This window comes from Urocitellus parryii, chromosome 10 (genome assembly GCF_045843805.1).
Source record: "Urocitellus parryii isolate mUroPar1 chromosome 10, mUroPar1.hap1, whole genome shotgun sequence".
Lineage (NCBI taxonomy): Eukaryota > Metazoa > Chordata > Mammalia > Rodentia > Sciuridae > Urocitellus > Urocitellus parryii.
The window spans coordinates 28241397-28264123 of NC_135540.1; the positions used below are offsets into that span (position 1 = coordinate 28241397).

A 22727-nucleotide genomic window follows, 5' to 3' on the forward strand; every position below is an offset into this window, starting at 1 on the left:
AAAGTGGTATCTAAAACATTTTGGAATTAGTCTATGAAATATATGAAAGAATGGTGGGCAATTCATTTCAGATATGATGCAGAAAAATTGAACTAGAAAACATGAGGCACAATTGCCCAATGGCATTCTGAAATGGGTGGGGGATGGTAATCAATGAAACAAGAGAGAAATAAGCACCTGAACACTGTTTAGAAAGTGAGATTACATAAGCTATTAGAATTAAAATGAACATGCCCTTTACTTGGGAAGTTTGCTTTTGGGTTTCAATCTGCACTGCACACACACTAAATAGCATAACCTTAATAGCCAACTTTGTCATTAATATAAACAATGGTGAGAAGCTGAGTCAATTTACTTTTTATATTATTAGTCTGACACAATCCTCTGTTAAGCCTAGAGGGGTGAGACAGAGTTGAAATAGCTATATCTCAGACACATTTCAGCTACAGAATTCAGCAAAAAATGAGGGAACAATGTTAATAAATACATGTTCCAAAAATGAGAGCTCCACTTGGTGAAAATACATGGATTAAAAAAATAAAAATTAGATATAAGGTTGGAATTAATTATATTATAGAATTTTATTGGGAAAAACCATGTGATCGACAATTATTTGATCCCATTATTTCATTTTATAGCATCTTCACCATGGCTACTGTGTGTGAGATAAATAGCAGTAGCAGGAACAGAAAAAAATAATTGAGTATTTCAGATGTAATATCAGTCGAGTAGAAGTGATGGAGTTAAAAAAAATATTGACAGTCGCCACAAAGATAAATAGAGCAGCAACAAAGAAGCCAAGAACATCTGGGTTATTTTATAAGAAATATTCTTCTACTAACAGATAAAAATCTCTTAGGAACTACCAGTAAATGAGTTTCCAGCAATTTTCCTACCAAGGGCTTAGAGGACATTTATTAGAAAGAGAAAGGATGAGAGGAAAAGCCATAGATTGTCAAGGTGATTATGTAAAATTAAAGAACTTCTGTCAAGCGTCAATTTATTGTTTTGAATAAATTCATTGTGGCCTGAATGGCAACATTTTGAACCTAACATATCTTGTCTGAGCTAATCTTCCCTTTGGGTGCAATCTGGATTGTTTTCAGGGGCAGCCTGCTGGGTCATTACCAGGCTTGTTATCTTCATCTTTTCTGACCTATTTGATGATGGATTTCTGAGGGACATACAAGGCTAGTAGATATTACACAGAATAATTATGACAAATGCAGAGGTCACCCTGTCAAAACTCACAGTTTATCACAGAAGAATTTCATGAAGATTATGCAGTAATGCTGTATACTGGATAACTTCATATATGTACATGTGCATCTATACTTATTTACATGTATATGTGTGTGTGTGTGTGTGTGTGTGTACACATTATATTTGTGTGTGCACATAGACACACTCAACATAAAGCACATATGTGGCTTTCTTTCTGTACTTTCTGAGGCAAACATAAAGAATGTTAGAGGCAGTGTTAAGTCCAAACAGGGTGAAGGTTGGGAAACTGTTAAAAGTCTATGATAGGTGGATAGAATGGATTCTTCTAGAATTTGTCTTAAGATGCATACCTGCCTCATGCCAAGCACTGTTCCCATGAGGACATCATTTGGAGGATTCCCAGGTACAGTTTCTTCCCTGGGTCACTATGTGGCCTTATATCCACAAGATGGGTAGGAAAAGCAAGAAGAAGAAGATAGCCATCAAGATGGAGAAGGTGTCCAAGCGTTCAGGAAAGGGGTAGATCTTAAAGGTCCCCCCCGATAACAAACTTCCAAATAATACATGCTAAAAAGACACAGATTCCAAACAATACATGCTAAAAAGACATAGAAATTTCACGTTCCTCACCTGCACCAAGGTTCAAGGTGTCCTTTTATGCTCAATAATGAATCGATGCTTTGCAGAGGTGAATTTTTCAGTGATCAAAATACATGTTTGTGTCATGAGCTCTGTATTTGTAATGTCAGAAAAGACACCTGACCCAAAGGTCAAGGCAATGTGCTTTCCAGGCAGTGGTGGTGTCTCAAGGTGACAGTTTTCTTCTCCCAGTGGAAAGAAGCTTTACCACTACATGGAACCCAGGGTCCTACGTGTGGCCACCCCCCTGGGAGCAAGTGATACCCTTCCATAAGGTCAGAGTGGACTCAGATGGAATTAGAAGAAACAGCTAATTCTTTTTCCATGAAAGAACAAGGGATATGTAGACCTTTAACCATATTTCTGTAAAGCAAGCTGTCCACATGAGGGTCTGGGTTTCCACTCAGACTGGGCTGCCATATGTCTATCACTCTCATGGGCAACATGAACATCTGTAAAGGCTGTGGGAAACAATAAAGATATGGACAAACATGCTGCATTTACCTGTTTCTCCTCTGAGAAAGGAGAAGGCAAATGAGTATAGACTGGGATTGAGTTTACTCCAAGAGTAAAGCCAGCCCTTTCCAATGTCTGTCTTTTGGGCGGGGGGCTGATGCAACCTAGGTCTGAGAAGAGAAAATAGGAGAGGCAAAAAAGTGGAGGACAAAGCTGATAGCAAGAAGGAATTTGGGGAAGTCATCACACAGGAGCCCACAGAGATAGCCAAAGTGGTTGTCATAGAAGATGGGGCCATAGACACCATTTTATGAGTGTCTTTTACCTTAGGCCAGTTGGAAGGATGAAGATGGTTTTGAAAAAACCAGTGTGGCATTAGAGCCACTCTGGTCGCAGACATGGGCTGCTTTCTGTTTGGGGGGCATGTTTGAAGCAGGTGATTCTCAATGACTTTTAATGCCTGGAGTCCCACAAGATTGAAGAAAGACAGACTTGGGTGGAGATGGAACCAACAGCTAAAAATCTTTTAGAGGGGACAAACTCAGAAGAGAATGGAGATAAAGTAAACCATGGAAAATGAAGATGAAGACAAGGAGGAGGATGGGGAAGCAGTGAGGAGAGTGAAGCAGCTGCTGATGAGTTCATGGGCTGTCTGCCCAGGATGGAGCAGTGCTGGTGAAGCTTGCCAGGGACAACGTGCAGCAAAGGAGAAGAAAGTGTTGGAAGTAGCCTGTGTCAAGACAAAAACTTTCTTTGAGGATTTAAGATGCTACATGTGGACAAAAGGTGAATTGCCTCAATATCACTGTTATTTAAAATAAGTTGGTATTGAACTGAGGTAGCTGCAAAGATTTTCTCTTGTACAGCCCCAATATTCCAGAAGTTCTGAAGAGCCCTTAGTCTTTCTCTTCCTGGAGACCCCCCAGGGTAGTGCATTAACCACATCTCCTATTTTCTATATTCGGATGCTTTGACATCTGGGGCCTTGATGACCCTGGAGGACAGCCCTTCCCAGGCTTAGCCCAGTCCTAGGACAGTGAACAACTCGCTGTTCAAATGCAAACAAACATCCAGAGCCCATACCCTAATCAGGCTTTTATATCCACGCCACTGTCCACCTGCCCTGACCAACCCAGCATCAAGTATTAGACAACTGGTACAGTCTCTATGCCCTAGAGTGTGCTGCAACTACTCAAACCAGTCTATACTAAAACTGCTAATTCTGCCTTGCCCTTCCCTGGAAACCACAGTAAACGCTCTAGTTCACAATGCTTTCTCTCCTTAGGCCTCCTGGCCAACTTGTTATTTCGCTGTATGCACATGTTCCCCCAACCTGCACAGCTCTATCACCCTTGTGGCATAGTGACACGAGGGTGGCATGCCTTCCTCTTGGCTCTGTATTAACTATTTTTTTTTAATGGCAGCTACTCTTGATCTATAGTTCTTACCATATGTAAGTAATAATGAAAACCTACATTAAAACAGGGAGGGTCAGAGCAGTTCTCTGGAAACTAAGTTCTGCACTGGGCTAAAGATGAGATCACCTGAAAGAGGAGAGTGAGAATTTGAATATAAAGATCCCATAGGGAGGGTGTTGCAATTCTAATAGAAATATTTTGTGCTTTTTTTTTTTTTTAAGAAGTGTTTTCTTTTTACAAAACAAGGAGTTTTTATAAGTGAATATTCTGACTCATCAAATATCATCAATGTAAAGATTGTCTCATTTTTTATTTCTAAAAATTGGCAAAAGATTACATATAGTCAGTGTTTTAGTCAGGTTTTTCACCTCTGCAACTGAAAGACCCGACCAGAACAATGGTAGAGAAGAAAAAGTTTAGTTGAGGGCTCACAGTTTCAGAGGTCTCAGCCCATTGAAGTCTGCCTCCATTCCCTGGGGCTCCAGGAGAAGCTGAATATCACAGCAGAAGAGTGTGGTGGAGGGAAGTAGCTCACATAGTGATCAGGAAGCAGAGAGAGGGGTCTCCACTTGGCAGATACAAATATATACTTCAAAGCCACACCCCCAATGAACCACTTCCTCTAGCCACACCCCACCTGCCTCCACTTATCACTCAGTTAATCCTATTAGGGCTGAATTCACTGATTAGGTTAAGGCTATAACCAGTCATTTCTCCTCCAGACCTTCTTGTGTTGTCTCATACAATGCAAATTTTGGGGGGATACCACATATAACTCCTAACAGTCAGTTATCTCTCTTAATTATCTTTGAATTATCTTTAAATCTTTAAAAATAATGTGCCTCTTGATTGGGGAAAAATGTATCCCATTTGTTCAGTCTGGAGACACTTTGGGGGGGGATGGGTGGTTAAAGTAGCACTTGGATGATACAGCAGGGACTCCATTCTTTAGGGGGTAAGTCTGTAGAGTATGGAAATGGAAGTAAGCAAGGGAGTTCAAATTGATTGCATTGATTTTTTTTTCTTATTCCGCTGCAGTGCTCCTAATTAGTGAACTATGGAAAAAGAAGAAAAAAACCTTCCTGCACCAAATGATGCAATTTGTATAAAGATAACCGTTTCTACACATCATTACAAGATCTTCTGAAACCAGCTAATTAGAAATAGGTGTTGGACTCCTGCAGTATTGACTTTAACCTGGATATTCATCTCTAGAGGGCCTTTTTATAATTGTCCCCAAATCTATTAAGAATACATTTTTAAAGTCTTGTATTAATATCTGTGTGGATATATTGGGCTTTAAATAATTGCAGAGACTTACATTAATCTAAACTCCTCTGTTTATTATTACTTTTGTTTCCTACATATTTATTACATAGGATCAAGGATTCCGGAAGCCATATAGCAGGTATTAACAACAATCTAACCAAATAGCACATGAATATCTTATTGAATATAAATTAGTTTATTTCATATTAGTTTCTATATGTTTACTTGTAATAAATACAATTAGACTCATTTTCCACAATGACTCATGTTTTAAGTAGGTAGAGTCTCCTTTTAATTTCAAATGAGAAAGATCAGCCCATAGAGGTATTATCAGTATATATCTACACAAAGCAATAGTAAGTAGATTTTTAAAAAAAGAAACAAGTAAATTATACTGCATCTGTGTATAATACGTCAAAATACACTCTACTGTCATGTATATCTAAAAAGAATAAATTAAAAAAAAACAGATCCATGGAATGGCACCCAGCAGGCACCTCAGATTACCCTCAAATCACTCTTCCTGTGCATACTCACATAATGAATGGGATGAGCACCATTTCTTTCAAATACATTAAAAGGAAGATATTTGGAGAAAAAAAAGGGAGAAGATTTTATTGGCAAGATTTTATTCAAAGTTGTTAATATATCTGAGTTGAAATACATGAAAAAATATATTCTTATGAAAAAAATAAAAAGAAAGAAACAAGTAAAGCCTTTAAAATAAGGTAAGTGGAAAAAATCCCAATGACAGTGTGCAGTAGTACTGGTCTATCTTTGCTATAACGTACTGGAATTTGAACAAGATGTTTCCAAAATTTATTTGGAGATGCAAATGATCAGAGATAGCCAAGGATAAAGCTAAGAGAATACATGATATCACAATCTATTATAAAATTTAAATGATTAGGAGTATCTGTTGCTAGCATTAAATCAGACAAATAGGTCAAAAAGAGAGTGTCCAGAGAGACACACACGTACACAATCACGTGGTTCTCCACAACAGTGAGACTCTAGTACATTGAAGAAAGACCATTTCAGTAGAGGGTTCTGGATTAATTGAATACCATATAGGAAAAATAATGAAAAAACCCTTCCCAACATTAGACTGAAAAACAGATCTGAAAGGTGAAACAAAGAGAAGGTTCTAGAAAAGAATGTTAGAAAACACCTCCATATCTCTAAGGTTAGCAATTGCTTGCTAAAATCACACCCAAAAAAGCCCTGGCTATAAAGGGAAACAAATTGATAAAATGAGCTCTCTTACAATTAAAAACATTTGTCCTCAAGAGACACCATTAAGGACAAGAAATGACAAGCTACGGAAAGAAAGAAAAACATATGTGATAAGTATATTTAATATACCACTTGCATGCCAAAAATAAAAATTCAGGGACTTACTTGGATATGGATTCAGATAAACCAATTATTAAAATATATACTTAGATAATCCAGAAAATTTAACATAGAATCCATATTAGATGTTATAATAGAATTACTGCTAAAGTATTATAGTTTTTAAAAGTCACTATCTGTTAGAGATATTTTCTAACTATTAATGGGTAAAATGATACAATGCCCAGTATTTGCTTTAAAAAACTCAAGCAAAGGCAAGAGGTGGTGGGTATATGAAATTTGGGAAGCCAATTATTAATAACTGGTTCTCTACAAAGTACACTCCATGGTTCACTTTTGAGAATGTTTGACATTTCACACACAAAGACTTACCCCATCCTTCGCTTTCACCAGGAGATCAAAGGTGGCAGGATCCCTTTCCCTGTCAATATCTTGAGCCACACAGATGTGCCCATCATGTGGGTCGATCCGGAAGGCTGGAGGGGCTTGATCGCTTTGGAATCCGTCATAAAGAGAATACTGAACAAAGCCATAGACTCCTGCATCTGCATCGGAGGCTTTTACCTATGAGATAGGAGATGGAGCTGTGAGACGGCAGAAATACTGGCATTACTTTCAGTGGGTTGTGAATTATTATAATGACTTGGACGATCACATAACCAACTCAGCTATTCAGAAAGCATAGGCTTGGATTGTCTCTCTCTCTCTTCTCCTCCTTCCTCTCACAACTCTGTCTCTACACTTTTTTTTCCTCCCTTAGTAAATTCTCTTTCCATCCCCTGTGCCTATTCCCACATGTTCAAGCGACCTCTCAAAGTCTGAAGTCTGGATTCCTTTGTCCTCTTATTTCTTTCATCATAGCTAAGTGATCTCATCTAATTGCAAAGGCTTAAAAATATCCACATGGCTGTCAGGACTAGACAATGTACTAGTTGGTTCCCTCTCCCTCCTAGGCCTTCACATGATGGGCTCAACCTGAGAATGGCAAGAGGCCAAAAAAATCAAGGCAGAGTGGTGGGACTGCTGGAAAGCCAATAGGATTGACCAAGTTCACTCTGAAGGGTGAGCTTTGGGTCTCCCAGGCCGGGTTTCCTTCTGTGAATAAAAGCTAGCACACTGCTCACCAAACAGGTGCCCTGACATGAAGCTGGCACTGCCCAGAGGAAAGGCATTTCTTTCTTATCCTGTAAGCACCACTTATGTTAGCAGCAGTCATATGACCAGTAAACAGGATGAAACAGGTGGAATTATGAAAGCACTTAACTGATTTATGCTAACCCTATAGGAATACATATATAGTAGTCCCCCCCATCAAGACCCTCTGGTGGATGCCTGAAACTGCACACGTGCACTCTCTCTCTCTCTCCTCTCTCTCTCCTCTCTCTCTCTCTCTCTCTCTCTCTCTCTCTCTCTCTTTCTCTCTCTCTCTCTGCAAATGTTGAGTCTTGTCATTTCATCTTTTATTTACTGGAAAAAATGCACCCCCACCAATCTTTTTTGACTTTCCTTCAAAGCAGAATGTACTAGGAAATGTGTGACACCATTTCAAATAACTGTTCATGTCATAGCATGTGGCTTTCTGAGTATAATATCATTACCATAAAGAAAGGCAACCAGTAGTGACGCTTGAACCCTCAAGGCTTAGCTGAACCTCCTTTTCTGTGTGGTCAAATTCCAATTGGTTTCCAGGAAGCAGAAAAATAGATGAAGAGATGATTCTTGGAAATAAAAGAAAATTAAGCAGATGATCTCCGAAAGTCCAACATCCAACTAGCAGTTGTTCCAGAAAAAGAGAACAGAGAAAATGAAATCATGGAACAGCTCTCTCTTTGGATCATGAAAACATGTATTTGCAGGACCCCCCAAGTCACTTTGATGTGGGGGGAAGATAGACTAGGCACTCTGGCCTGTTACTTCCTCGGCCTCAAAGTCAAATCAATGCACATTTCACTGGAGAAACTTAGTTGCATTGCCCCAGCTTGACTGCAAGGATGACTAGGAAATGCAGAGAAACATAAGGATGTTTGATGAATGGAAATAGTCTTTGACACAAGCACCATTAGTTTATAATACACGGAGATAAGCATATAAGATTGTGTAGGTCTTCAAGTAGCTGCTATGTGTAAAATTAAGCAAATGCAAAGTTATACTCAGAATAATCTCCCCAATGCCAACAACTACACTTAGTCTTGGAGACAATTGTGGCAGACCTCCACATTGTTGCAAGGTTTTGAGGAAGGAGACAAACTCAAAAGATCACCTGTATCACTTGTATTTTTAGTATTCCTAATATGCTCATTGAACTTTAGATTTTAAGTGAATCTATTTTTCAGCAGTACAATGTACATCCAGAAGCTACACCATAATTACAGTGCTTCCCAAGTGAACTCCATCCCCAAAACATGTCCAGCATCGAAGGTCTCAATAAGCCTGTCCCCTCATCTCATTCTATCCTGAGAAGATATCTGGGATGTGACTTTAGGGGTATTTGTGCAGCATAACTCAATGGTTCAAAACTAGGAGAAGTCTGCCACCAAGAATACATTTGGCAAAGACCAGAGAACATTTTGGTCGTCACAATGGGGGACGAGGTTCTACTGGCATGTAGTGGGTTGAAGCCAGAGATGCTACTAAACATCCTACAATGTACAGGACAGACTCCCCACAACAAAAAGTTATCGGGCCCCACAATGTCAATAGTGCTTAGGTTGAGACTCTCTAGGCCTGAATGAAAATCCTAATAATTGCAATATATTTATTTGCTTTCATTCATTGTCTATTTTTTTTAACTGATGAGATAGCCTTTTAAATTTATCTTCACTCTCATCCATCTTACACTCTCTGGCAAAATTTATCCTATGCAGCCAGTTAACATATTTGTGAGCTATTTTTTTGTCAGATTGGCTGAACCAGAAAATCCACAAATTTCCTCACTACAAAAAAAAAAAAAAAAAACTAACCTTCAAATACATCTGGTCTCTTCTGTTCTGACAGCTATTAATAATAAAAAAGGCTCAAGTTCCCAAAAACAAATGCATCTTCTAAAACTATATTGGAGTCTCAATAACTTTCACTTGATTGGAAGAAAAATACAATTAATTACATTATAAAAGTCATTCTCGGCCTTAATGGCATATGTAAACAAGTGCTTTGGCTTATGTAAAACCAAGTTTCCATGTTTTCACTTTCAAGAACTTTTATCTCATCTGGACTTTTGGCAGAGCAAACTATAAGGAATCAAACATGGGATAAAAGTACAGATTTCAATTTATGTTGGCAGTTCATATTCTGAGTTTCAGAATTATAAAATAAGAACGTATATCTTCCCTGTTTCTACCCGATTCCCTAGATACATTAACTTCTATTCTCTAACAACATATTTCACCTACTAATACTAGGTCTTCAATGCCTCGAATTAATCTGGAATCTTTATGATGCTTACACTGTCCAATATCTGCTGACTGACGTGTAAAGTTGGGCAACCTGAATAATAGAAAATGCAAATAGCTTTGTCAAAGCCTTAAGAGGAAATCTTAATTGGTAAAGATGCTCAGAGGGCCCTTTCTGCAGAGATAGCTATTTAAATCAAAACCAGAAGAACCCGGTCAAACTCTGTTAGTACCTCCTGGTACAAACTGGGGACCTAAGTCGTCAGGAGGATTTTGCCCCTGAATCTACTCATAGAGCCAATCCCAGAACTCTCAATGCCATCCTGAGCTCCTCAGCTTTCTCTCTCAATTTCCTGTTTTAGGTTACGATGAAGCTGATGATTTTACTTTAAGTTTATTCTGATTCAGAACTGTTCTCCTTGAGTGTGACTGCTCACCAGTTTAATGGAGACATTATAAAGATGCACAATATCACTATGATATTAAGATTCCATCTTTAGCTTTCTTACATTTAAATAATTTTCTGCCACTTTTCACATGTTAACATCTAGATAAGGAGGAATACAGATGCTTAACATGGCCATGAGAACACTGGCCCTGACACATGTGTTCATGCTTTTTGAATGAAATAGCAGAATTTTAAAGCAGAAATAAGAAATTTGTTTTTACATAAGCCAAAACATTTGTTCATATATGCTATGAAAAGGTTGAGAATGAATTTTAGAATTTGGTTCATTGTATTTTTCTTCCAATCCAGCCAATGTTATTGAGACTACCATATGGTTTTAGGAGATCTATCATTGTCTTTGGAAACTCCAGCTTACTCAATTATTAGCAGCTGTCAGAAAGGACTGGTGTGCATGTCCTTAGCACAACAACCACCTCTGCCTGAGAAGGTCTCCTTGTCAGCATTGTTGGTCAGCCTTGTGGAGGGTCTCAGTCATTCACATCAGCCAGACCCAACCCAAAGTCATAAAGTGACATTTTGTTGGCAGCAGGACTCTTTGCCAAGTCCTAAGCTATCAGATTACTTAAGTCAGGGAAGTTTTTAGAAAAGTCCCAGAGCTCCCCTCCAAAAAGTGAGCAAACAGAAAGTACTAGAAAAAAAAGTGAAAGCACTTTAGATCAATTTTAAAATTTAATAAAATAATCCTCTTTATTTTTTATTATCACTTACAAAATTTCTACCCTAAGCACACAGTGATTTGTTTGAAGAAACAAAATTATTGACATGCACATTCATCCATAGAACTTCAAATAGAAAAGAAATCATGAAACAACTTCTTGTATTTGAAGCACTTGGCTGGCCACTAACCCTACAAACACAGGGCTGTCATATTCCAGTAGAAGTTGGATTCAACATTGAGGAACACAGTGGATACAACATGCCACTCTCTGAATGCAATTTTGCCAGTTCACCAACAACCTCCATCTCACCAAGTTTAGTAATTAATGTTGGTCCTTGGGTTCAGAATCCCTTGGCAGCCTTCCACACAGCTAAGCATCTCCTTATTGAAGCATGTGCCTCTCCAGCGTTAGAGTCTGACTGTCCTCCTCCTCATATCCCACTGACCTCCCTCCATTTCCTTACTGTCTGGGTGGTCTCACCCTACCTCTGAACACTGACATGACCCAAAGCACAGTCTTGGGCTACTTTTCTTTTCCATTCACACGGACTGCTTATAGACGACTAAATGGTAAACTCTTCTAATTCCAAGATCTGTGAATATTACCTTAATGATCCAAGAGTAACTATTACCTTATATGGGAAAATGGGATGAATTTAAAGATTTTGAGACAAGATGCTTATCCTGGAATACCCAGGTGGGCCCTAAGTGCAATGACAAGTATCCTTATAAGGAGTGGCAGAGAGGCACAACAGACAGAAGAGGAGGGATAATGTAACTACAGAAGAAAAGCTGGAATTAATGAAGAGATATAGATGGGTTCTACCCTTGGACCTTGCCAAATCTAGGATTTCTAGTCTCCAGACTGTAAGAAATAATAGTTTCTGTTGTTTTAAGGCACCAAATTTATGGCAATTTGTTGTGATGGCCCTAGGAAACTAATACACTCCCTGAGTGATGTGTCCCAGCCTGATGACACTAAAGCAATCTGTGTTGATGACTCAATTCTCATTCCTTGTTCCAGGCTCATGCATCATCCTCCTCCTGACAGTTAACATCTCTTCCTGTATCTCACATGCAACATGCTCAAAGGGAACTCCTGATTTCTAGCACCATACCACCTGAAAATCCGCTACCCTTCCCATCTTTTCAGGGATCCTGCCCTTTCTACTGAAGCAGCCAAAGTGATACTGTTAAATGACAGAAGTCATACTACTCTCCCGCTCAGAATCTTCTCGTGGCTACCATCATACCCAGTAAAATCCCACCCTTAAATAAAATCTTAATCCCTGGATACCTCTGTGTGACCTCATCTCCCTCCTGGACACGTTGGTCTCTTTAATGGTACTGGAATTCACAGCACCTTGGAGTCTTTGCTGCTCTGTCTGCCTGGAAGGCTTTCCTTTCAGACCTTGTACAACTTGTTCTCTCATTTCTTTCAAGTCTTGGTACAGATACTACCTAGCCACACAGGCCATCCTGATGACCCAAGACATGAATATCTTCCTTTCACCTCTGGCAAATGGTTTCTTCTTATTCTGCTTTGCTTCTCTTTAGTTACACGTGTTCTAGGCCAAAAGCCCAACTCTGGGTATCTCAATCAAACAGGTCCAGCCACTTGCCCGAAAACACCAAATGTAAAAAGTGAATGGTAAAAAGCAGGAAAGGAACTTTAATCGGTGTAGCTCTACTAGGAAGATAAAAGGTACCAGGATTTCCATCCCTGTCTTCAGGGGCCACTGACATGAACTCCCAGTTTACATAGGCAAGAGGAACAAATAGGCATACTGAAGCAATCTTTGTCGAACTGTGGTCTGGTTGATCATTAGCTCAGGACCACTCAGGCGGGAAAGTTGCTATTGTCTTGGAGGGAGTTTTAACTGATCACAAGATGCTTATTGATCAAACCTGTTCTTCCTAGAATCCAAAGTGACTCCGAGCAAAGAAGATAGACGTGAAATGGAGGCAGAGATGCCAATTTCTTTTTGAACATTTGCAGGCCCAAGTGAAGACAGTGTTTTAGCAAAAGCAACTTGAGAGTCCTTATAATACTCAGAGCACTTATCTCTGTACTGAATTATATATTTTCATTTTTATTTTATTTTTTCTGATAACTACATGTCTTCACTGGAATTTAAGCTCCAGGGTAAATGTTACACTTATCTCACTCCCCGATGCATTTCCAGCACCCACAACACTGTTGCCTGCTTCACAGCGAGAAGTGCAGTAAATGCTTGTTGCATGAAAGAATGAATTGAGTAATTGTGCGTAAGAGTGATTTTCATGACTATTCTGCCTATTTGACCTACAGAGAACACACAAAAGAACAAAATGTTTCATAACACTTACGGAACACTCACTGAAAAATAATTTTTATTCCTAAAACAGTTTATTAACCAAGATTTATCCCCATAGATCAAAATACATAATGGTTTTTAACACCACCAGAATACTGCAATTAAAATCAGCTAGGCAAAAGAAGAAGAAGGAAATAAATCTCAAGATACATGGACCTATTTAAGAGGTTGGAAGCAACTGTGTTTTAGTTTTACCTTTTAAAAAGCATTCTCAGAGAAGTTGTTACAACTATTATATGAATAGTTTGAATGGATGACCTCAAGATAGAGCCAAAATTTGTGATAACATGTTTTTATTGCCTTAAAGAATGAGATTTAGAAATCACCAATCCTATTATTTAATTATTGTCCTGTCTCCCTTCCCCCCAAAAAGAAGCCTGAACCAATGGATTGAGAAGAAGAGCTGTCCCTGAAGTGTTACAAACTGAACAATTAGAACAGCATGATCTACACAAAGAATTAGCAGGCAGATCAGCAGCACATCGACGTAGCATCTGAGAAAAATCCTCCTTAAAACTCAAGTTTTGTATATTACAAAGAAAACCACTGAGAAATGTGAGTGGATCAACATAAATGCTAGAAAAATTGGCAAAGTACGGGGGGTGGGGCTAGGGGGACCCAGTTTGCTGTTAACCTTATCCTGAAATAAATTCTATACAGATATGTCAAACACAAATAATGAAATCACTTCAAGCACAAATATATATTTGGCCTGGCCTCATACTCGAAAGAAAATTTAAGGCAAAAAGGGATTTAAAACCTAAAACAATGCCAAAAATCACAAAGGAAAAAGTCAAAACAAACATTTAGTACTCCATTCTGAAAAAATAATCATATACAAAAAAAAAATCTAATGGCAAATTAGGTATGATATCTGTAACAAATACATACAAAAAGTTAATGTCCTTTAAAAATAAAAATGGTTCTAATTGCCCAATACAAAAAAAGTAGACAAGGGACATGAACTGACAATTCACAGAAAAATAAATATATTTAAGATATGCTGTTTTAATAGTAATCAAATTAATAAAAAACAAAACATTTGTGGCCTTACAAATTGGCAACCATAATATATTAAATTGTGAGAAAAATGAATCAAATATGCACTCATTTTTATAGCCTATATGGAAAAAGTTTTGTTTTTAATCATATACATCTGTTAAACATTCTCTCAAATCTAAAATTATTCATCTCAGTATATATGAAGAAATATCCAAAGTAAAATATCTGTATAAAAGACACAACATAGTATTATTTATTCTAGGGTACAAATACTCAACAATAAAACAGTTTTTAAATAAATTATAATTCATCTGTGAGACAGAATTCAAAGTAGCCATGAAAACTGTGTATTTAAAGACAATAAAATGTCCACAGTATTGTGTTCAGTTTTACAGAAAAGAACAATTGAAAAATTGTATTTAAAATATCTCATTTGTGCCAAAAGAATCTAGTGTATACAACAAAACAAAATCCAAGAAAAGCCAAATGTTAAATAGTCTAATGGGGGAAATAAGGGGTTCTATAAAAATGTTTTTATTTCATTATTTTTTTTCCAATTTTCAAAGAAATAATTTCATAGAAAAAAATATTATGAAAAAGAGCTGAGCTTTTAAAATGCTGAACCAAAGTATAAACTGGTATTGGTAGGCATCTGCCATCTCTCTGTAGAGCTACTCTACGTGCACCTTTAGTACCTCTTTCTCAAACACCCACTTACACAATGTGGATGTGTAAGAGTCACAGGGTCTACAGGAGTATCCTCTTTTTTTTTTTTTTTTTTGTTTTTTGGGTTTTTTTTTGGTCTGGATCAAACCCAGGTTCTCAAACATGCTAGATGGTGCACCTCTCAGGCCTAAAATATTTACCATCTGCCCTTTAATAGAAAAAGTTTGCCCACTCCTGGCCATTTTTTTCCACTCCTGGACATTTTACCATGAAAGAGTCATAGACTATTGTAAATGAATAGCAGAGTTACAATAAAATTTTTATTTATGGAGAGCAAAATCTGAATTTCATTTAACTTTCCCTTGTCATGAACTATTGTAAAATAATTATTTATGGAGACTGAAATCTGAATTGTATTTAATTTCCACTTGTCATGAAATATTGCTTCCCTCTGCCCCAGTATTTAAAAATGTAAAAAGCATTTTTAATTCACAAGTGGTACATAAACAGGTAGGCTAACTGGTTCCAGCCCAGATGCCACTGTTTACCAACCCCTGATCTAAAACAGGGGAATAAATTCTTAGAAAATCAGAGGATGCATAGGAAGCTGGATTTGATCAGTGCACAACTCTACACCTATGTTGAAATATCAGACTGAACCCCATTAATATGTATAATTTATACATGTTAATAAAAATAATATAATTTATAATATATACATGTTAATCAAAACTAATATAATTTTGGTGAATAAATCTATTGATAGTTAGGGATTCATTCAAGATATTTGAATTGCCCTTATAGCCAAGGTCTCCATTCATTGATCCCTCTACATTCTACTCTTATAATAAAAATAAAAGTTATTTTTTTAAATGACCCAAATCATTCAATTTAAAGTCCTAACTAAAGTGTTTGTGCTGAGTAAAATTTTTATTTCATGACTTTCCATTTTGTAAAATTTCATTTTACTATAATGTGTAGTGGAGTGACTAAAACTGAAAACATTATCTAAAACATGATCCAATACCTCTTTTGTGAAGATTCTTCTAATACCTAATTGAACACCCCACACACATACAAATAAAAAAAAAATGGAAAATAAAAAACTCTTCAAGGCACCTAAGCTAAAATGGATCAAAGTCAGAGGAATGAGTCCACCCAGCCCCCAAAAGCCACATGGAGGTTCTTCCAGAGTTCTCCACCAATAATGCTGTTTTAATGAGGTCAAATCTTCCTCCATAGATAAGACAGTCATCTTTAGAAGAACAATTAATTGATATTTATGGTTGCCAGTGGATGATCTACCATTTGTCTTTGATTCATTTACTTATTTCAGTGAACAGACCTCCGATGTTGATATTCTTAATAGTCTCATGGCAAAAGAGGAGATAGAAATACTACATTATAATATAGCAAGTTTAAGTAAATGGTTGGCTCAGTACTCATGTTCAAAATTCGCTTTAATCTCACTGGTAATAATACACACACGTGCACACGCATAGGCATACATATGTACACAAAGTAGCCCAAATTATACCTCTGTCATATTTCACTTCACATCTAAAAATATAGTTACAACTCCTACTTTCATGAGTTTTAACTATGTGGTTTCAAAGTCTCTTTTTAACTGTTTATTATTAGCATTAACAGAACTTATTATGGTTTGGATCTGGAATGCTCCCCAAAGCTCACATGTTGAAGGCCTGATCCCCAGGGCAGCAATGTTCAGAGGTGGGACTTTGGGGATATGAATGGACCGTGAGGGCTCTGACCTAAATAGTACATTAATAATTTGATGGCATTATCTGGAAGTAATGGAAACAGTAGGAGGTGGGACTAGTTGAAGAAGGTGTCCTTGCATGAATGCCTCTAGGATTGCATCTTCTTTCTATCTACCTACCTATCTCTCTATCTATCTCTCTATCTCTATGTTATGGTTTGGATGTGAGGTGTCCCCCAAAAGCTCACGTGTGAGGCAATACAAGAAGGTTTAGAGGTGAAATAATTGGGTTATGAAAGCCTTAACCTAATCAGTGAATCAATCCCCTGATGAGATTAAATGAGAGGGGACTGTAGGCAGGTAGCATGTGGCTGGAGGAATTGGGTCATTCAGGATGTGCCTTTGGGGTATACATTTTGTATTTGGTGAATGGGGTCTCTTTTCTGCTCCTGATCATCATGAGAGCCACTTCCTTCCACCACACTCTTCCACCATGATGTACAGCTTCACCTTTTGCCCCAAAGAATTAAGCCAGCTGTCCATGGACTGAGACCTCTGACACCAGGAGACCCCAAATAACTTTTCCTCCCCTACAATTGTTCTGGTTGGGTCTTGTAGTTATAGCAGCGAAAAAGCTGCTAAAATTCTCTCACACCCCCTCCCCGGGCCCTCTCACTCCTGGTCAAGAGGTATGCTGCTCTTCTCCTCCACACACGCCCCACCATGATGCTCACTAGCAACGCAACCAGCCAACCGTGGACTGAAACCTGAAATTTGAGTCAAAATATATCTTTCATCCTCTAAGTTGTGTTTCCAGATATTTTGTCATACAGATGCAAAGCTGACTAACACAGTGTTTGTAACAAGAGCAGATTTCTCTGGTTCATCCGATCATCTATCACACACTGCTGTCTTCTGTTATTTTTACAAACAATATCACAGTAAAACCTTTTGAATTATTCAAGACAGCCTTGGTTTTCAAATACTTTACACTTCTTTACAAAACAATAGTACAACGAAGGGAAAACTGTATGTTTCAAAAACAAGTCAATTCATAACTGGATGCTTTCATAGCATTCTTACAGATATCAGGAAATGAAGAGACTTGTATGATTAGAAACATTCTGTTTATCCAAAAATGAATTTGGATCATAAATACTATGTTTTCCACATACATGCATAACGTCTAATACTGTAAATCCTTACAATGACAAGCAAATTCATGAGAGGATTTTAACTAAATATTTCATTCAAGGTTTTTATTTCCCTGAAGCTCAGATATAAATTTGTTGGCTAGTATGGACCTTCTCAGAGATCTGGCAAAAGAAACAGACTTATAAAAGCTGATACCTCATTCTTATTCTTTCTTCTTACCTCTAAGATTTCACCAAGGGAATAATTTTCATATATGGCTCGAACACAGAGACATTAGTGCTTCCAAACTGCTGTGTAAATGTCTTCTTTTCTCTTTCTTCACTCTCTGCTTTAGTGAGCTCATCCAGTGTAATGATTTTAAATATCTTCCATATGAGGGAAGCCTGACAACATACCTCCAGCATGGATCATTTCTGTGGGCTCCAGATTCACATGTGGAAGGGCCCCCATGATGTGCCCACTAGAGTTGTTTCATGGGCATTTCACATTTAACATGGCCGAAGTAGAACTTTTGGGTTCTCCTCACTCACTGCACAAAATCACTCCCCTCTCACTCATTTCTAATGTAATGGCAACTCCACTTACCCTGTGTGGCTCAAGCAAAGGAACTGAAATTTTTCCTTCTACTCTTTCTCCTAGCCTTGAGAAAAATTTCCCAGCAGAACCAGTTGTGGAGTAGTTATGTCTCTCTGCCTAGCATGCGAGAGTTACGGAACAACGATGCTGAGAGATAAAGTGAGATCAATACAAGCAATTAAACACATATTAAAAGACATTGGACTTCAATAATAATTATATTCTAGCTCAGACTTTTTAATTTTATTTTTCATATTGGGAAACATGAAAATTTTGATCAAGTTTAGTGTTATTAAACTTTATCATTTTCCAGTAAAAAATTAGAAACAATAAGAGTCTATCTGAATGGATTTAGCCAGGACTGGGGTTGTGGCCTTGTATGTGTGAGGTCCTGTGTTCAATCCTCAGCACCACATATGAATAAACAAACGAAATAAAGGTATTGTGTCCTTCTACAACTAAAAAATATTTTTTAAATGGATTAACCAATTTTATAGCAATACAATGGTATAGTATAGGCGTGTTAGAAAGAATAAAGCAAATCAGAAAAATAACAAAGATGTAAAGAACAAAAGTTGTAAAATAGGTTCGGCAAAATCAAACTTTTAAACTTAGAACATAGCATATGTGGTAAAGTGATCTTTCCTTCTGAGCATAGCGCCTCACAAGATTAAGCAGAGTACATTGATCCTCAAGTGACAAGGACTCTAGCACACAGTGAGTGCTGGGCTTCCTCCACCCCACCTCATAGAGGAATGTCTGAGCGTTTCTTGGGTACTTCATGCTGTCCAAGGCAGACCAAGTCCTTCTTCCACTTGAGCACTCGAATCAGTTCTCCTATGCTCTAGACCCCCAAACAGGCAGATCAGAGAATCACTGATGTCGAGCCAGCAAGAAGAGACAAAATGCTGAAGGAAAAGAGAAAGGGTTTAAAAGAGTGAAGCAAAGGAATGCTTTGCAAGTCAGTGCCCATATGTAAATGGGTAGAAAAGTCCAGCACAAAGGACAGACCAAAAAGACAGACCCATCGCTCAGCTCCTCTTGAGGCCATATGTTGCACTGCAGCAACCCAAAGGGACTAGTGACCTGGGGCTCTGCGTGTTCCCCAGCAGAGGAAGAGACCAGGTACTGCTCTCCTTGCCATCCGGGTGCTCCTCCACTCGAGAGTGGAAGAGAAGGGGATAGGCCACATGGTACACCCCGTCTACTGAAAGGTGAAGCTCATAGCCTTCTGACCAACATCCTAACTCAAGATAGAAGTCCACAGTGAAGAGTTATATAAATTCTGCTATTTCCAGAAAAATAAAATCCGAATAATAATATACCCCCAACTACTAACAAGTGTTCTCTCTGGGGTAAAATTATGGAGAATGTGTGTATGTGTGTGTGTGTGTATCATGTTGTATGATTTTCAGGGTCACTGTCTCCCCATTCTAACCACAAAGGATACCCTGAAACACTTGTAAAAATCTAGAGAGGGCAACTCATTGTATTTTTTTCCCCAAAAGATTTGTGCTTAAGCATGTCCTTCTCTTTTGGGAATGAGTATCATAAATTAGAATCATTTAACTTTATCTTTTGCTTGCATCTCTCCTATATATGTTTTGTAAATTTAAAAAAAAAAAAAGAAGCTACTGGAAATATATGCACAGAGGCCTTCTCTATTTGAATGATGCATTCCCAGATATAAACATGGACAGATGCACTCTAAACTCAAAAGAGCATTGGTAGGTCTGAAAAATCCTAATGAAAAGACAAATACAGGAAGGCCAAGTAAGTAAGTCAACAATAGAAACGAAGGGCTGTGAGTTCCAATGCAAACTACAATTTACTTCACTTTTCACACCTGCAGTCACAGTCGGCAAACATTTAAGCTGTGGAAACTTGGACTCTAGTGACTTTGCTTTCCTGAAGAAAACAGTGAGCAGAGATCTAACCATGGAACATGGTTGCAGGGCTTGCCTCCCCTTACCCTGTACAATCACTTTTATAGAACTATACATACTAGTCCACATCTGGGTTAATTCCTCAGTCTCAGAAACATCCATACTTCAGAATTTAAGTATCAATCTAAGTAAGATTTATTACGTAGTTAAAAACACACTTGACAAAAAATAAAATTATACCCATCCATTGAATTGATTCCCTGTCAAATCTGCAGTCACAGATAAAGGGCGGAGGGGAGAGGGCCTACTCATACTTCTCCCCTGCTCCTCCATAATTTTTTGCTGCTCCATAACTATTGCCAGTGAGGGGCAGGATCCAAGAAGGCCTCAGCACCATCAATATGTGACTGGAATACTATAATACAACAATACTAAAACCATCACTGTTCCATCCATGCAGAATTGAAATGCCAAGGTCAGTGCACATTACAGCTTGGAAAAACAGGCTCAGGAACCAGACTGAATCTGAACCCTAGCTCTCCCGTGCAGCTATGTAATATTGGGCAGTAACTTAACATCAATGAATGTGCTTCAGTTTTGTAAAAAGCAAAAATCACACATCTTTCGGCATGCTTGCAGTTACAAGTCACAGAAAACCCAACCAAAGTGTTTTAAACAATGTGGGCTTTTATTATCTCACTTCTCAAGAAATCTGGGGGAGATGGCAGTTTTGGGACTGGTTAATTGAAGTAGCTTGTTAAAAACCCACCAAGGTTCTAGATCCTTCATGTTTCACCGCTTCCACTCCCTGACCATGTTGGTACATTGGCTGCTTGTTCTCTTAGAGATGGTCATCACATTGGGCTAACTTCGTGTACTGTGGTACTGCATACCCCTTGCCAATGGCAATATCCAAAGGCAGAAAGAATATAATTACTTTGCATCCATATTTAAGAGAAAGAAAACTCTTTCCAGAAATTCCTACGAGCATTTGCTTCAAGTCTCAGAGTCGTATGGTCTGCCCAGAACCATCAATTACTTGGCCAGGCAAAGTAGATCACTATGATTTGTTCTAAATGGAAGGACTGAAAAGGAGCCAAGAAGAATATGCCCATTTGGAGGAAGATGAAGGAAGAAGGTCAGACTGTTGGGAAGACAACCACTAGACTTTTCCATTCTACTTCTTGGGTCCATTTTGAGTTTTAAATGAGATAATGTATATGAAGCTCCCAGAGCAATGCTTAGCAACTAGGAAAAAGAATTTAGCAAATTTGTATCATGAAGGGCATTATTAAAATAACGACATTCAATATTTTTTTTCTACATTTTGGTCATGATCTAGTCATTTAAATACAAAAATTCTCATCTCTTGCTTCATCACATCACACCTTGATAATCTGATAAAACATCTAGGCCAGCTGAGGGTTCTGGGCGTAATGAATGCCAACTAAGAGACCCTGGTGAAAATCCTTAAACAATATTTACCCACAGCAGATTTTCCCCACTTATCCACAGTGCCCTGGATTGCCTGACCACTGCTCTTGGGTCTGCCTTTCTTTCACAGTGGCTATAATCTTAGCAAGGACAGACCATCTTGCCTCATTCATGGCTAGTTCCACTGCCCTGCAGGGTGTCTAGTCCAACACAGGCACCTAATAAATAAATTCCAGGAATAAATCCTTTGTATTGACCAAGTTCTATTTGTAAATTGAGATGTTCACTAAATTCATAAATCTATTTTTTTTTTTTTTTTTTTTGGTGCTGGAAATGAAATCCAGGATTTCAGGCAAGCTAAGCAAGTGCTATACCACTGAGCTATACCCCCAGGCCTCATTAAATTTAAATGATGAGTTAAAGCATTTCCAAAGCACAAGCAAATTTTCTTTCCAATGCCGAGTAGCTATAAAACTATTATATAAAGAAACTCAGGGGTGGGTTTTCTTGGAAAGGGCTCAAAAATCCTTAATAGAAAAGAACAGACAAGAAAGCAAGTGAAATAATGAATTAGAAGACAAAGAGGAATTATGGTAATAAGAGTTGCTAAGTAAGAGCAGGAAAGAGCACAGAAGCAGAAATACTCTGGTTTATTGACTAGACTTCTCTTTATGCTGCGAATCGTGGGCTGACATCCTCCACACGCTTTCATCCGGCTTACAAAATCGAAGAGTTATTCGAGGAAAGAATTCTTATTACCATTTTATAGGTTAGAAAATTGGGTGAGGTAAACATTTGTCATTTTTGTAGTTCTACAGAGTGTCCTGATTTAGGGAGAAGAAATTGAGCATAAATAGGCTGAGGCCTTTCGGGGATTTTCTTTTAAGACTCAGTCTGACTTAAGCATACTTCAATTCTTTCTCAAGTATAAATTCTATGTCTTGTTCAATACTTTCTCCTCAGCACATAAAAGAGTACCTGGTACATACTAGGAACTCAATAAATATGGAAGGAAAGAAGGTACAAAGGAAGGAAGGAGGGAGGGAGGGAGGG

General features: G+C 38.1%; 1 protein-coding gene across 1 annotated transcript in view; it reads right to left on the reverse strand.

Moving 5' to 3' along the window:
• The window catches only part of Dchs2 (dachsous cadherin-related 2), a 138394-nt gene extending 120212 nt beyond the window's left edge, over positions 1–18182 (reverse strand). The window contains 3 exon segments of the mRNA XM_077803107.1: positions 6735–6926; positions 9752–9845; positions 18004–18182. Coding sequence (XP_077659233.1) covers positions 6735–6926; positions 9752–9845; positions 18004–18182 — 465 coding nt within the window.
• Between the last annotated feature and the right edge of the window lie 4545 nt (positions 18183–22727).